The sequence below is a fragment of the Eublepharis macularius genome, chromosome 11, assembly GCF_028583425.1.
Source record: "Eublepharis macularius isolate TG4126 chromosome 11, MPM_Emac_v1.0, whole genome shotgun sequence".
Lineage (NCBI taxonomy): Eukaryota > Metazoa > Chordata > Lepidosauria > Squamata > Eublepharidae > Eublepharis > Eublepharis macularius.
Genome location: NC_072800.1, coordinates 9,954,322 through 9,971,570, shown reverse-complemented (window position 1 = coordinate 9,971,570; position 17,249 = coordinate 9,954,322). Strand labels below are relative to the sequence as shown.

At 47.4% G+C, this 17,249-nt stretch overlaps 1 protein-coding gene across 3 annotated transcripts in view; it reads right to left on the bottom strand.

The window, feature by feature from the left end:
• The window catches only part of PTPN3 (protein tyrosine phosphatase non-receptor type 3), a 178,779-nt gene extending 161,965 nt beyond the window's left edge, over positions 1-16,814 (bottom strand). For all 3 annotated transcript variants that reach the window (XR_008597804.1, XM_054990820.1, XM_054990821.1), the window contains exon 1: positions 16,650-16,814. Coding sequence is in view for 2 of the 3 variants with exons in the window: in XM_054990820.1 (XP_054846795.1) it covers positions 16,650-16,698 (49 nt within the window). In the remaining variant the exon portion in view is untranslated. The remainder of the gene's footprint in view (positions 1-16,649) is intronic.
• Between the last annotated feature and the right edge of the window lie 435 nt (positions 16,815-17,249).

Below are 17,249 nucleotides of genomic sequence, written 5' to 3'. Positions count from 1 at the left end.
ATGGGAAAAAGTACAACTTTTAATGTAACATTACAGATAATGTATATACTTTGGAGCTGGTCTTTGACCATAATAATTTATTCATTCATTCACTCATTCATTTAAGGCTAGATACTATGAAATAACAGCAAACAGAATGGAGGCATGGTTAGCAAAGGTGATTATTATTACCACAGTGGTTTCGTTGACAATTTTAAAAAATTAACTACCATTAAGTGCAACTACTGCTATTTCCTTACTTATTGGTGTACATAAGCATAATGCTAAAACAATTAAACCAGAAATAGCTATATACACACACTGGGTAACCATGAGTGGGAGTTTTGTTGTCAAAACACTTCCTGCAGACATTGGACTCATAGAGGGTTACATAAGCACAGGACGGAATGTACTGGGCAAGGACGTTATCAAAGGCACAGTTTCTGCAATACAGCTCCACATGTCCGCCTGTATGCAAGCAAGTCTCTGGCAAGGGCCAGTTTTCTGGCCAAGCCCCTTAAGCCATGGCTCAGAGTGGCACAATGTGGACAAAGGCATGCCCCGTGAACTCTTTAAAACAACTAAAAGTTCTTATTTCATCTGCCAGGCTGCCTGAAAAGGCTTGGGAGTATGGTGGCCAACCTCAGGTGCTAGCTGGAGTTCTCCAGGGATTACAATTGAACAACAGGGATCATTTCCTCAGGAAGAAGTGGCAGGTTTGGAAGGTGGGATGTATGGCATCACATCTCCACTGAGTTCCCTCACTTCCCCAAACTCTGCACTCCCCAGACTCTGGCCCCAAATCTCCAGGAATTTCCCAAACCAGAGTTGGCAACCCTACTTGGGATGAACATCAGTATGACAAATTAAGGAAGGAAAGAAAGGTGGAAGAAGGCCCAGTGAGAAGGGAGGAGGGCCTGCCACTCACCAGTAGTATGTCTTTATAGCTGAATTTTAATTTACATTTCCATTACTGGTAGGCATCTCACTAGTGAGATAGTATCACTGTTGAGCTTGGTATTTGATTTTTAATTATCAACATGTCAATAAATAATTAATAAATATATAAATAATAAATAGACCTTCATTCATACCCTTTTTTTCCCTGTGCCCATTTCTTACTGCATCTTAACACCGAAGGGACCAAATCAAATTTGGACCTAGTGATTCATGTAATAGAATTTAAAATAAGTTAGTTTGCCTATTTTTGCTTTTAGTAATAATCACCTCAGTGCAGAAACTCTGAACTAATTAGGCCTGGAAAGAACTGGAACAATCCCTGTACTTTCAAAAAGAAACAAATGAAAACATCTCAGCTTGACTCTAGAAGGCTTTCTCAGACCACCTCTGATGAAATGAGAATATATCTACCTCCTAGGCATAAATCTGACTGACAAGCCATTCACTCACTCCAAGAACCCCTGGGCTTCACCAGCAGCAATCCCCAAGATGCTTTGGGGGGAGCAAAGATAGCTGAACTGGTAAAAACCCAATATTCATATTTGTACTGCAGCCCCAGCCTTCCTGGTACTTTGACAGGGGATCTGGGGCATGCCTTGGGAGTTCCACCCATGTCTACAGCAACGTTACATCCATCAACATTATTTATGAAGCACTGACGGCATTCCCAGCTTCTACCATCCCCACATGTTGGCTGGTTGACAAAGGCAGCAGCAGGGCTTTTTTTCAGCGGGAACGCAGTGGAACGGAGTTACGGAACCTCTTGAAAATGGTCACATGGCTGGTGGCCCCGCCCCCTGATCTCCAGACGGAGGGGAGTTTAGAGCTCAGTGTGGAGGGCAATCTCAACTCCCCTCTGTCTGGAGATCAGGGGGCGGGGCCAACAGCCATGTGACCATTTTCTCTGAGGGCAACCCACTGAGTTCCACCACCTCTTTTCCCAGAAAAAAAGCCCTGGGCAGCAAAATGAGGCAGTGGATTCCTGAGGTGACAGAGCAGGCCAAACTGCTTCAAGCTGCAGATGGGGGAGGGCACCATTTTTACTGTTCCCCCACTTGGGGAAAAACATATAACATTGTTACCTAGTTTGTTCCTTGCTGTGCTAGTTTTTTGGGTCTTTTACATAATAATTATATTAATAATTGTGTGCCGTCAAGTTGCAACTGATTCATGGTAACCCCAAGACTGTGGGGTTTTCAAGGCAAGAGGTGAGCACAGGTGGTTTGCCGTTGCCTTCCTCTGCTTACTAACCCCAGTCTTCTTCGGTGGTCTCCCATCCAAGTACTAACCAAGGCTGACCTTGTTTAGTTTCCAACCTCTGATGAGATCGGGCTAGTCTAGGCTCTTAGAATGCTATATGGTGGTGGAAGTGCCACCAAGTCATAGCAATCCCTGCTGGGGTTTTCAAGACAAGTGACTTAGAGCTAAACTACAAGAGACGAAGTACACGAAGATGCTCATGTGAAGAGAGTAGCAATGATAGCCAGGAAGCTGAGTTTTAAAAGACAGGTCGGAAGGATGTCAATTTCCCCTCTCTACAGAGCAGCAAAGAGCCCCTCAGAGAGTTTGTTAATTTCCTCTTCTCCTCCTAGAAGGGGAGGTGAAACTGACCCAGCCTTTGGAAGGTGAAGAGGAAATTAACAAACCCCCTGAGGAGCCAACCTTGCTGGCTCTGTAGGGAGGGAAATTGACAAAACTGTCTGATCTGTCTTTTAAAACTTGGCTTCTCAGCTAACATTGCGACTCCCTTCACCTGCATGTCCTCATGTAATTCATCTCTTGTAGCTTAGCTCTAACAGAGGCGGGTTGCATTGTTTGCCTCTGCATAGTGACCTTGGTCTTCTTTGGAGGTCTTCCATCTAATTACTAACCAAGGCCAAAACTGCTATATACAGACTAATAAATAATGTGATTTCCCACCTGCAACCTAAAGTGTTTCAATCCACTCTGATGACTGTGAATTCATGTTTGAAGTACTCTGTTCCACAAGGCTTGGGACCATAGCTCAACCAGGAGTGAAAAGTAATTGCAAGAAAATTTATGCTAGTTACAAAAAAGTTAGCAAATGGTAATAGTCAAATGTCAGATAAGTGCTGGAAGTGTAAGAAGCATGAAGGTTCTTTCTATCATATGTGGTGGTCTTGTGAAAAAGCTAAACAATTCTGGGGGGAAATTGTAGAGGTTATGTCAGATATTTTACAGAAAAATGTGATTAGGAACCCAGAATTGTTGTTATTAAGTCTGAACCTAGAACAATTTGATAGAATGGACAGAACAATGGTGTTCTATACAATTACTGCGGCTAGGATGTCCTATGCGCAGTTGTGGAAGACTCAAGAGATACCATCAGTGGAAGATTGGATTCTGAAACTACTAAATATGGCAGAAATGGACAAGCTAACAAGGAAGTTGAAAGAACAAGATACTGTGGAATATGTTAAGAGTTGGGAGAAACTTAAGAATTATGTGGAAAAAAAGTGGGACATGAAAGGCAAAATGTGGTCTTTGGATAATTGTTAAGAGGGGGGAATGGATCTTTACTTTATATTAGTTAGAGGTGAAAATATGGATAGTATATAAGTAAGAATGATATAGTATATTTTATATTATAATCTTGAAAGTAGTTCTAGAGATTTATTTTAAATATGGCAGATATAGATATGTTATATATTATGATATAGAAAGTAATATTATAAGAGATAGCGATGTAATGTAGATGAAAGGAATGGAAAACTGTTGGAAGTCAACTGAAAAGGGGGGGAATGGGTGGGAGTGACATAATGGGATGGATGTTTATATTGAATATTATGATTTGTGTATACTGACCCACCCAATAAAATTTTTTTGAAAAAACAAAAACAAAACTCACATACACACAAGCCACCAATGGTAATTACCCTAAGCAAACAGAGTCTGCAAAATACACTTTTAAACGCAACACTTCTGACATATTTGTCAATTGCAAAATGCAGATATCACATTTCAAGAGTAACCTTTGCTTTTCCTAAGGCATTTTATTGCTACTCATAAGCGACCATGGAAATTCTGGGTTTTGTATGTAGAGCCTTTGTACCCTCTAGTGCTGCAATATAGTATTGCAGGTTTGGGAGTGTTTTTCTCAAGCTTGGGGAAATATGTTGAAAATATTGATCTTCTGAGATGCTAATTTTTATTTTATTTATTTACTTCATTGATACCCCACCTTTCTCCCTGATAGGAACTCCAAGTGGCTTAAAGTATTCTGCGCTCTTCCATTTTATATTCACAGCAACCCTGTGAGGTCAGGCTGAGTGTGCATGACTGGCCCAAGTCACCAACAACCCTGCATGGTAGAGTGGGGATTCAATCCTGGGTCTTCATTTTCCCATGGATATTATCAAGATGAAATAAAGACATTCAACGTTCCCCTTCAAAAAAATGTCTTTCCAGTGCATATACTTTATACTGTTAATATAACAGAAACTTTATCTTTAATGCACTGGATAAGAAAATTAAGGGTTAGTAAAATTGCCACGGGGGAATAGATGGCCTTGTACTTTTTGCCCTCTGAAACGACATAAATATGCACACTTCCTTCACCATCATTTCTAAAAAGGAATTAAGAATGTGCTTTCAGGGTGCTGTGCCATTCAGTACTAGGATCAGGGCTTTTTTTCTGGGAAAAGAGGTGGTGGAACTCAGTGGGTTGCCCTCGGAGAAAATGGTCACATGGCTGGTGGCCCCGCCCACTGATCTCCAGACAGAGGGGAGTTGAGATTGCCCTCTGCACCACTTGGCGGTGCGGAGGGCGATCTAAACTCCCCTCTGTCTGGAGATCAGGGGGCGGGGCCACCGGCCATGTGACCATTTTCAAGAGGTGCTAGAACTCCGCTCCTCCACGTTCCCGCTGAAAAAGAGCCCTGACTAGGATTGTGCTGGGCCCTGTCTCAGAGGTGCCACACTGATTGCAGTACAGCTGGCCCCAGGGTTGGGAATGAGCGTTGTTTTGAGTTTTTCTAACTGAACCTGCAAAATGACTCTGACCTTGAAGTGGGGGGGGGACAGAAGGAAATGAACTTGTGCAGCAGCTCCAAGTTGGGAAATTCTGGAGGTTTAGGGGCAGAGCCTGGAGAGGGCAGGGTTTGGGAATAGGAGGGACCTCAGTGGAGTATAATGCCATAGAATCGGCACTACAAAGCATCAGTTTTCTCCAGGGGAACTGATCCCCGTAGCCTGGAGATCAGTTGTAACTCCAGGAGATCTTGAGTCACCACCTGGAGGCTGGCAACCCTATGAGCATCATAAGCAATAACTACTCTGAAATACTTCTGAAAAATTGTCTATAGACAGGTGAAGAAAAACAGAATTATTATATCCCATTTACATTAATACGGAAATGTAAATTAGAATTAGGTTTGCAACAGCAGAAAAACCACCCCTCCTCTCTTTCCTCAGCAGTCAAGGGTCCATAAACCATTCTCCCTTCTTCACTCAAAGCCATTCCACCTCTTTTCCCCTCTCCTTTGTATGTGCTGCAGGCAGGGCCGGTGCGTCCATTGAGGCGGTGCCAGTAGCCGCCTCGAACGCTGAGTGGGGGCAGGGGCACGCACCATGGGGATGGCGGCAGCTGCGCTGGGCAACTGAGCAGGCAGCCTTCCAGCCCTCCCACTCAGTTGCCCCGTGCTGCCGCCGCCGTCGCCGCCACCACCACTGCCAGCACACAGCTGCTGGGGCGGTGTGAGGCAACTGAGCAGGAGGCTACCCACGTGCCGTCCCAGCCACCTGCCTCGCCAATGGGGCGGCTGGCTTACAGCGGCATGCCCTGCATGATGATGTCACATGCAGTGACGTCATCACGCAGTCTGGGAGAAGCAACACCCCTGAAGCTGCCCCCGGGTGCGGGTATCTGGCCTCAGGTGCCTGAAAACCTGGCACTGCCCCTGGCTGCAGGCCCCATCCCTCCACCCTTGCCCTAAATGTCATGCTTTCCATTGGAATCAGTTCAGCTGTCAGTTTTTATAAGTACAGTAATCAACTGCAGAAAAAATGACCTGGTGTGCCTATGGGAGGAAACCAAATTTTAGACATAACTTCTGGAGATGCATCACAAAAGGCTGTTTGGGACTCTCAGATGGGCACCTGGAGTCACATAAACAGCCGTTGTGGACTCCTCCTCATTCTCCATGGGAGCAAAAGGAACTCGGTGGCATGAGGAATTATCTTAGATGCAAGTTTATATTTCGGCCCCATTCTCTGCTCTGAAGTGCTGACCCCTGGATGGCATCCATCCAGCCTCCAATCACTTAGAAAGAAATATTTGGTCTACACTGAAGCTCAGGTTTTACTGGTTCTTTTTAACAGATTCAGAGCCATTGTGTCCCACTGCAATGCTTAGGTTTGCCAAACTCCAAGTGGGGCCTGGAAATATACAGATATCAGTTCCCTGGAGAAAATGGCAGCTGTGGAGGGTTGACGCTGTGACATCACATCCCTGCTGAGCTTCCTCCCTCCCCCAAACTCCGCCCTCCCCAGGCTCCACCCCTAATCTCCAGGAAATTCCCAGTCCAGAGCTGGCAACCTAGCAATGCTGGATATGGGCCAAGTGCAAATTCTCAATGAGTCCTACACTCCAACGGTGACCTTAAACCTCTGAATCTCACTATGTCAGACTGGAATAATAATACCTCTTTTCTGGTTTGTGATTAATGGGATCATGTTAACAGCTTTTGCATACAAAAAATTATATAAAAATGGTGAAATGTGATAATTTGTTTAGCTCATAGTTTGCGACACAAAACAGATGCTGAGTTATGAAGTGTGAGTGGCATTTTAATACTATTTTGGAGGCTATGATCAGACTGGGAAAACCATAGACAGGGTCTTCTTAATTCTCTTCCCTCCACAAATCATCCCCAGAAAATTCCCCACATAAAGTCCCCCCCCCCACTCACACACACGCACCCCTTTCAGGAAAAGAGATGGTTACTGTGAAGACACCGGTATCTTGAGTCATCTGTATTTGCATCTCTCAGTAAACAGAATGATGGTGGGGGAGGCCAAACACAACTACCCATCAAGCTTGTCTGTGAGCACAATTTACAGGGAAGGTTTTCTGTTTCGGTCCCATGGAAGCAGGAGTCACACAAGAGCATTGGCCAAAGTGGTCAAGGAAGAGGATGGGATGCTCAGGGCCAGTGCCTCCATTGAGGCAGGCCTGGCAACCGCCTCCAGTGCTGAGGTGCTGAAGGGGGTGCCAGGGGCGAGGGCGCATGCTGTGGAGCGGGTGGCAGCAGCGCGCGGTCAGCTGAGCAGGAGGGATGGGAAGCCACCCGTGCACCTCCCCAGCTGCCTGCCATGCCTGGCCCGCAGCTACTGCAGCCTCCCAGCTCTCCTGCACTGCCGCCGCCAGCAGAATGCACCTCCGGCTGGAAGCAGCAGCCGTGGGCCAGGCACAGCAGGCATCCAGGGTGGTGCATGGAGCAATGGAGCAGGAGGGCTAGGAGGACGCACGCACGTCTCCCCAGTCACCCACCGTGCCTGGTTGGGAGCGCACACCAGCGGTGGCAGCGTGGGGCAGTCTGAGTGGGCAACCCTCCCGCCCAGCCGCTCGCGGCCCTGCAGTCCAGGTGCGTGCGCGTGTGCGCGAGGGGGCAAGAGCAGACCTGAAGCTGCCCCTGGCCTCAGGTGCCAGAAACCCTGGCGCCAGCCCTGGTGATGCAGTCACAAGACCGGGGTGAGCCAGGTTCAAATCCTTATGAAACTCACTGGGCATAACCTAGAGCAGGTCACTCTTCCCTTGGCCTAACCTAACCCACAGGGTTGTTGTGTGGATAAAAGGGAAGAGGGAGAATCACATGTGCCATTCTGAGCTCCTTGGAAAAAGGCTGAGATAAAATTGAACAGCTGATAGACAGCGTATTCCTAACATGGCTAGTATGAGTAAAAATTGTCCACCAGTCCAGGGCCAACGGACCAGCACCCATATTAGGGATGCAAGGCCTCCCACTACAGTCATAGAGTTTTAAAATAAATCCTAAAGTTTTAAAATAAATCCTAGAGCATCTAAAGATGTCACTTCCTGTTTTTACTGGAAGTGATGTAATCATGCTGGTGCGATGCTGGCAGGCCAGGCACTGACCACCAGTTCCTCCTGGCTGGGACTTGGCAACCCACAACCCAAATCTTTCTCCTTCTCTTCCTCCTTCCTGGTTTACTGGCAGATGGATCAGCAACCATGCCATTCAGGGAACCAAGCACATCCTGGGCCACCCTCTGGCCTTGGCATTGTCACTCACAGTGAAAACAGAAGCCGTACCTCAGAAGGTGCAATCACAGAGTCACAGAGTTGGAAGGGGCCTTACAGACCTTCTAGTCCAACCCCCTGCCCAGTGCAGGATCAGCCTAAAGCATCTCTGACAAGTATTCATCCAGCCTCTTCTTGAAAACTGCCAGTGAGGGGGAGCTCACCACCTCCCTAGGCAGCTGATTCCACTTTTGAACTACTCTGACTGTGAAAAAGTTTTTCCTAATATCCAGCCGGTACCCTTGTGCATGTAATTTAAGCCCGTTGCTTCGGGTCCTACCCTCTGCTGTCAACTGGAACAGCTCCTTGCCCTCCTCCAAATGACAGCCTTTCAAATATTTAAAGAGAGCAATCATGTCCCCCCTCAACCTCCTCTTCTCCAAACTAAACATTCCCAAGGCCCTCAGCCTTTCCTTGTAGGGCTCAGTCTCCAGACCCCTGATCATTCTCGTCGCTCTCCTCTGCACCCTCTCCATTTTGTCCACATCCTTTTTGAAGTGAGGCCTCCAGAACTGCACACAATACTCCAGGTGTGGCCTGACCAAGGCAGTATAGAGAGGGGCTATGACCTCCTGTGATTTCGATGCAATGGCCCTTTCGATACAACCCAAGACTGAGTTTGCCTTTTTTGCCACCGCATCACACTGACTGCTCATATTCAGTTTACAGTCCACTCTTACCCCAAGATCCCTTTCACATATACTACTACCCAGAAGTGTATCCCCCAGCCTGTATTTGTGCTTCATATTTTTGTGGCCCAGATGTAATACTGTGCACTTATCAATGTTGAATTGCATCCTATTCACAGCTGCCCACTTCTCCAGAGTATTTAGGTCTTGTTGAATTTTAACTCTATCTTCTTGGGTGTTTGCCACTCCTCCCAATTCGGTACCATCAGCAAATTTAATGAGTAGCCCGTTTACTCCTTCATCCAGATCATTGATAAAAATATTGAAAAGTACAGGGACCAAAACCGAGCCCTGTGGCACCCCACTGGACACCTCCCTCCAATCTGATGAAACGCCAATTACTCCAGAGGAAAGGAAATTAACTGTCTAAAGAGTCCACAAGAGGGGAAATTAGGGCCAAGCTACACATGACGAATGACACTTGAACGGCAAGTGGATTGAGTGGAGGACAAGTGAACAGGGAGAAATACACTTGCTGTTCAAGTGTCATTCGTCATGTGTAGCTTGGCCCTTAGTCGCTGAAACCCTTGAGGAAGGAAGCCCTTTTCAGGCATTATAATTTTGGCCTCCTCCTTTGCGTGATCTTCGCACAATATGCATGTCTAGGCGTTCTACCCCCCTGGCCACCATTCCAAGCACTGATCCACAGCCACTCAGACCCTTGGCAGCCCTCCTGGGAGGTTGAACAACCTTATTTAATTTGAGACTCACCAGTCTCTGGGTTCTTTCTCTGGGGGATCTTGCACACAGTCAGTCAGACACTAAAGACACAAGACTTATATCTATAGTTGTTTATTTAGTTTAGAACAGTGTGTGCAGGGTGCAGGAACCACTCTATTAAGGCACAAGCAAAAGGCAATAAAATAACAAACAACTTGTCTATTCTTTACTAGACCTATCTGACTAAAACATAAGCTTGCTAACCTGCCTTTCTCTGAAGAGGCTTGAGGCCCATGCGAAGTCCATAAACCATTCCAGGCAGGTCTGGTCAGTTCAGGCCTGGCATGGCAGGGATCAAAAGTCTCTCACATGCTGATGGAATAAGGTAGCATAGAATGATCCAACGAAGTCTCAGTGGGAGTGTGAAGTGTGGTGGTGCAAGCAGAGAGGAGCCATCTTTTCTATGAATGTCAGCCAATCAGAGGCACACTTGCAATCAGCGTTGCTAGCCTGAAAACGGAGAAGGAGTGCGTGCGGAGCCAAGACCCCCTTGTCTCTCAAGGACACCTTCCCTGGGCAACAGCTCACAGGTGCAATTAATTACTGAGCTGCACATTCTACTCCCAGGGTGACAAGCCCAAACTGGGCCTGTAAGATCTTAGAAGCCTGAACCAATGTACTCAATTGGCCTCAATGTGGCTCTGCTAGACAATGCACAATTGCTATTTTGTGGGAATGTGACTGGAAAACCTTTTTTTACTGAAACTGGAGAATACATGTGTTGCCCTAACCACACAAAATTTAAACTTCGTTCCCCTGATATGAAAAAGGTAGTAGAGCTAAGATTGTATCAACTGAAAATAACTTGAATATTCGGGAGACTGTGCCTTTCAACCCCAAATGGAATAACTTTCATCTCTTATTTTCATTTTTTTAAAAACACATCAGTTGGATATACACTCATCCTTCAGGTTCTTCTCCCGAAATCAAAAACATTTTTTTAAAAAAATACTTGCTAACCACCCTAGGAAACAGTGTTTTTGTGATGTCATAGATAAGAGAAACCTACCAAGCCAGTTCACCCCAAGTCAAATGAACTTCTACGTCACACACATGAACAAATGAACCAGACCGGCAGAACCATTTTTTAAGGACTCACCCCAATTGTAAATTGAATTTGACTGGGGGCAGATGGTTCTATCAAACCATCTCCACCGTCACTCTTAAATTGCAACACCTGATTTCACCCTAAACTACAACAAAACTGAAGTCTGTTCATCACATTGTGATTCTGCCCTCCCCCGCAAGAGCTCAGGGCTGCACATCTCCTTCTCTCTCCCATCCTCATAAGAATCCTTTGAGCTAAGAGGGAGGCCCGTGATCACCCAGTACCTTTCACGGCAGAGTAGGGATTTGAAAGCCGATCTCCCTGATCCCAGGGCCAAGTGAATGGCAAGTGAACAGATTCACGTGTCCTGATCGAGTGGAGAGCAAGTGGAGCACAAGTGAACAGGGAGGAATACACGTGAGTCTGTTCACTTGCCGTTCAAGTGGCATTCGTCACCTGTAGCTTGGCCCCCAGTTTGCCACTCTGACCACTACATCACATGGGCATTGAGGACAGCAAATGAACAAGACTCAGAGGGGGAAAGTACAGGAAATCTGTTACACTAAAGCCCAAGTTCATCTTTCTGTGTATCCCATTTATTTCAGTGAGAGAGTTAAATGTTCTTAAATTGCTCCTGTTGAAATTAATGGGGCTGAAGAACACTTCAGTTTGGCTGGATTCTGCACGTGGCTGGCATTAGCAGCACACAGTGAGGTGGGGCGGCTGCCAGAGTCCATGATGACTTCTAGTGGTGCCCGCTGCTGCTGCTGCTGCTTCCCTCCTACGGACCCATCTCCCCTGCTGCCTGCACTCAGACCCTCCCACTGCCTGCTTGGGAGGGCTTTGCCACCTCTGCTCCCACCTGCAAATGCTGCCAGTGCTGGAGAAGGGCATGCGAGTGGTACTCAAAGCATCGGCGTTCCTGGTGGCCGTGGCAATGGCACTCCTCGCTGTACCCTCCACTCAGCACCAGCAGGGAAGGGGCCGTGGGGGCACATGTGACTGCAGGTGGTGGGAGAGCTTCCAAGTGGGCAAAGGAAGGACGCGCAGGCAGGTGGGGGCATGTGGGTGGGAGAGCATGAGGGCAGCCTAGTCGTGGGCATAGAGGGGGCCTGAGCATTCCCTGCCCAGCCCCCCTCCCCAACCTGGAACCAGCTTTAATGGCTGGCATAATGTGCTGCCATCTCGAGAAAGCTGGACGCCCCCTCACTTTTCAGTGTCAACAACGTAGTGATCCGTCTATTCCCTCGCTGACTTGAGGCCCTATCTTGCCCAGCCTCGCTCCACGTTCTGTGGAAGGCTGTGAACGCATGCAGCACGACCGGGTGAGTCACAGCTTAGCCAAGAACAGTGTGAGATCCTGGCATTAAGTCGGGCCTGTAAAGCTTCCTGGCCTCCTTGTGGGGCTGTAAAATGAACAAGGGTAAGCCTGCTTACTGGAAACGGGCCCTCTTCATATTGGCAGCTCATTTATTTTCCCTGTAATATTTCTTGCTCACTTCCTAGCCCTGACAAAAGCCTTCAGAAATGGCCCATCTCACTAATGGAGTTTTATCACCCCCTATTAAAAATGCAGGCAATAAACGAAAAGATTGCAATGAAGTGATGGAGAGAACTTTAAAGTACAGATTTGGGACATTAAACATATCATCAGCACAAAACTTCCGGTCTCTTCCTGGAAGAATTCAAATCAGCACAAGCTAAAATTGCCCATCTGAGTGTTAATACTGCTAAAAACTACTTGTTTGCTTCAAACAACACGGGCATTTAAAGGAATGTTGTTGCGAGCAATGTGTGCTAAAACTGGCAATAAAAACAATGTCTAACAAGAAGACTTATTGCTTCTATCTTCCCCGTATAAAAAGGCCAGTCCCTTGGTTCTATTGCCTCCTAAAGTGACCGTGAAATGGAGCCAGCGCAGGGTCACGCGGCTCGGAGCTGTCGCGGCTTTAGAGTCGCCTGCTCCAGGGTGGGCAATTCCTGGCAACTTGGGGACGGAGCCTGAGGAGGGGAAAGTTTTGGGGAAGCGCAGTGGGAATGTGATGAGAGGCTCCACCTCCACACCCCGGAGCGACAGTTTCCTTCATTTTAATGGTTTTGGATCGTGAAGGCCTTTGGCCATATCCAATAAATTCATTCAATAGTCAATACTGCCTCTTTCAGGGTAAGCCATCTCTTTAGATCAGTTTGTAATTCCAAGAAGACTCTGGGATCCACCTGGTGGATGGCAACCTTACTTGGTTCTCAACGTTTCTAGATTGCACTAACCACTGAATATAGTTTTCCCAACTTGGCAGGAAGGGCTGCACTGCTATTTCCTGTGAAAGCTAACATGTATTGCTTGATCCAAAGATCCCATATGCCGGGTATACCACCTGATCCTATTGGGAAGTGTGGAGCGGCTCGGGCTCCTCTGGCAGTGCAACAAACCGTGCTGATGAAATGCTACGGCACCTCTGGTGCAGACAGCTGCTCTCCTCCGCCCAATACAATCGATGGCTTAGGCGCGGTTACTAGGGTTGCCAGCGTGCAGGTGGGGGCTGGAGATCTCCCTAAATTACAACTGACCTCCAGGCCATAGAGCTCAGTTCCCCTGGAGAAAATGGCTGCTTTGGAGGTGGGTCTGTATGGCATTATTCCTTGCTGAAGCCCCTTTCCTCCCCAAACCCCACCCTCTGCAGGGTCCACCCCCCAAATCTCCAGGAATTTATGAACCTGGAGCTGGCAACCCTAGCAGGTCAAAGTTGCAGCCTCCTGAGGCAGTAAAGGATCTGGGGGAGCCATAGTTGATCCTCTGCATAAAAAGGGGCAGAAACCCCTTTCAACCTTTTGTAAGATCTCTAGCACCTCAGGGAGAAAGGTTTTAGCTCAGGCCACTTCATGCTGTGCTAGCTTTCTACTTGGAAGGAGGTGGTTGTTGTTACTGTCTTTACACAGAAGGCCATCCAATGATAGGACTGTCCATGGGCAGCGCCTCAAGCGTCTTCAGTAAAAATCCTACATGACCGAAACATTTTCTCTTAAACGTATTTCTGTGGTTCTATCAGCTGATGCAGCCATGAGTCAAATATTTGATTCCACACAGGGCAAATGATACAAATGTGACTAATATGGGACAGAGCTGCGCAGGGGGGAAACGGAAGAACATTTTCTCAGGCTCTTTTGACCTTAAGTTGGAATTCAGTGATGACAGAAATATTAGTCCGGAGAGGCAGTGTGGGGGTGTGCGCTACCTTGCTTTTGCAGGCAGGTGCAAGTGTGAGGCCCCAAGGCTGGGCTCCCTGAATGTTTTGTGAAGCCGAGAGCAGCTTGGCAGAAGTCTAGACTCAGGAGGACTGGTTACCAAAATCAGGGCTTTTTTTCTGGGGAAAGAGGTGGTGGAACTCAGTGGGTTGCCCGCAGAGAAAATGGTCACATGGCCGGTGGCCCCGCCCCCTGATCTCCAGACAGAGGGGCGTTCAGATTGCCCTCCGCGCCGCTGAGCAGTGTGAAGGGCAATCTAAACTCCCCGCTGTCTGGAGATCAGGGGGCGGGGCCACCGGCCATGTGACCATTTTCAAGCGGTTCCGGAACTCCGTTCCACCACGTTCCAGCTGAAAAAAAGCCCTGACCAAAATCATGCCAGACCTTTCCTAGAGCTTTGCAGTGGAGTCGATAATTGCCTTAGACTGTGCAGGAAAAGATTATATCGAGTCATAGATTTTGATAGACCTCTTTTGGCAGTAGCTGTGATATTTTAATGGAACTTCTCTTTCTAGAGGCAGAATGCTCTAGAGAGCCAGCGTGGTTGTCGTGGTTAGAGTGTCAGACTAGGATCTGGGAGACCCAAGTTTAAATTCTCACTCTGTCATGGAAGCTTATTGGGTAGCGTTGCCAGGTCTCCTTACCCTCCCGGCGCGAGAGGCAGGACCTGGCACTCACCATTTGAGATGTCTTTGTACACGCGCAAAGTGCACACGTGCTAGCAAGGGGGCACAATGATGTCACTTCCGGGAAATGATGTCATTGTGCAGGGGTCAGGAGGAGCACTCCCAGGGTGGCACAATGATGTCACTCCCGGGAGTGATGTCATCGCACTGCCCCAGAAGCACACCTGGGAGGTCTATTCCTCTGCCTTTCCACCTAGCCATCCAGGTGAGTGGGGGGTGGCAGAGAGTGGAAGCAGGGGATCCCCTGCCCACCCACCCCCCGGGGGACCTAGGATCCCTAGCACTATGTAACCTTGGGGCAGCACACATTCTCAGCCTAACTTACCTCAAAGGATTTTGTGAAGATGAAATGGAGGAGGGGAGAAGGATGTCAGCTGCTTTGGCTCTCCATTGGAGAGAAAGGATGGGGTATACATTACGTATACTCAGAGGTGGAACATTGGCCTGATCCAGCCTGGCCATTCACGCTTATTGCTTCTGCTTCACTAAGGGCCAACCAGCCTACCTCTCAGAGTTGTTGTGAGGAAAAAATGAAGGAGGGAAGAATAATGTAAGTCTCCTCGGGTCCCCATTAGGGAGAAAGGGAGGGGGGTCTAAATGAAGTCCACATAGATTTCTGGGCTCAGAGTCCCCCCCAGTGGTTTTCAAAACTCAGCTGTCGGGCACGCAGGGCCAAAATTCTGAAGAGCTCAAAACACAAAACTCTCCGTACACATTTGGTGGCTCTAAGTCACCTAGTGACCAATAAAATGCAACACCCTTTTGAATTGTCATGGCATTTTAGTTGATATTTAAGCAAAATATTGTGTCATGGTTTTTATTATATGTTTCCTGACATTCATTTTTGAGGGAAAAGCTAGCATAGAAATTTAGCTAAATAAAATGCATACAAACACATACGCAGCTACAATTTTTTCTCTAATCATATAGTTCTGTGTGGAATTTTGTAAATCCTCCTTAGAATGGACGTGTGTGCCTGTCATTACTCATGGAAAATGCACTTTGGAAGTGGGTAAAAGCTTTTTGCCCTTTTAGGCCATCGTCATGCACCGCTTTACATATAAGCAAAACGGGCACCTTCCTTTCTCTAGGTTGGGGTACTTTAAAGGTCTTCCTTCCAAACTAGAAACCCCCCACAGGGCTCTGAAGCATGAGAGAATGGCTGTGAGTGTTTTCTCACACATATTTCCAGGCCCCACTTAGGCCGATTCCAGACGGCCCTCTGCATTCCGAAATGTTGCGCGTCGTCGCGCGTTGTCGCGCGGAAAACGCGATATTTTGCATTTTCCGCACAACAACGCGTGACGTTTCGGAATGCAGAGGGCCGTCTGGAATCGGCCTTAGTTAAGCCCAGAACCAGACTTGAAAGTCAGATGAGACTTTCTCCGGAGGCTCAGGGCTGGCTCCTTCACGGTAGGCATGAGAGGCACACTTCAGATGTTTTCAGCATTATCATAAATATGTAGTTTGCCAATGAGAGCCATTGGGGGGGGGGGAGAAACACACCAGTTGTACCTCACCAGAGAGCCAGAACTGGCCACAGATCTCTTTTGAGGGCTCATTCCATCCACACCTGGGTTTGTTGTCCACGTGTCATTCCCCGCTCACACACTCACAAAGGCCAAATGAACTTCTCAGGGCCAAGCTACAAATGACGAATGACACCTGAGTGGCAAGTGGATTGAGAGGAGCGCAAGTGGAGGGCAAGCGAACAGGGAGAAATACACTTGCCGTTCAAGTGTCATTCGTCACTTGTAGCTTGGCCTTCAGTCAATAATTTCACAGAGAACAGGATCTCCCCCCCAATATACTTCTGCTGTAGCAAAAAGTGGTTTCACCCCTCAGTCTCTTACCCCATTAAAAATAGCACATGTTCTTCTCTGCTCCACCTCCCTTTTGCCTTGTAACTTCAACATTCAGATTAAAATAAATTCAGAAATGTGAAACTTTCTTTGTATTTGCTTGAGGACTGCACTCCTTAAACCAGACTTGCCCTCATTACTTTTCAATCACCAGATTTTCAGTTCTTATGTCAGACTTACATTTTTCTGGAGGAGAAGCACCTTCTAGCCATATCTTTTGCTCCACCATTGGATTCCTTGTTGTCCTTTCCGTGGTCAACTCAAAGGCATTTGGTCCTGTGTGTATGTTAGAGAAGCCCTTAAAATCACTCCTGATAACTTCAGAATTGCTCTCCTTAATTTTGCACCCGCCTCGTCCTAATTACAATGGGCCTGTTCCTATTCTTTGCCTTCCAAACAAACCTGCTTGACTGGTCCTGGAACTCCTCTGCTATGTATGTCAGAAGAGGCTTTAATTGATTCAGTGCAAGTCACACCCACTACGTGCACAGCCCTGAAAGGGAACACACACCTCATACTTAGAAGTTGGCCACTGGTCTTCTGGCAGGTGCTCCTACCTTGATCTTCTGCACAGCAGGCAGAAATGGACAATTTCCCCATCATCGTAATCATCCTGCAGACAAAGAGCCCTTGAGAAAATGCAAGGGCATCAATCTTCCGCATGCCTGCTGCCCTCACCAGACCTCTCAGCCGGCTGAATTTTGAGTCTGGCACCTTGAAAACATGTCACCCCGACTCAAAAGACAGCATTACATCACACTGTAGTGACTCTCTGTATGC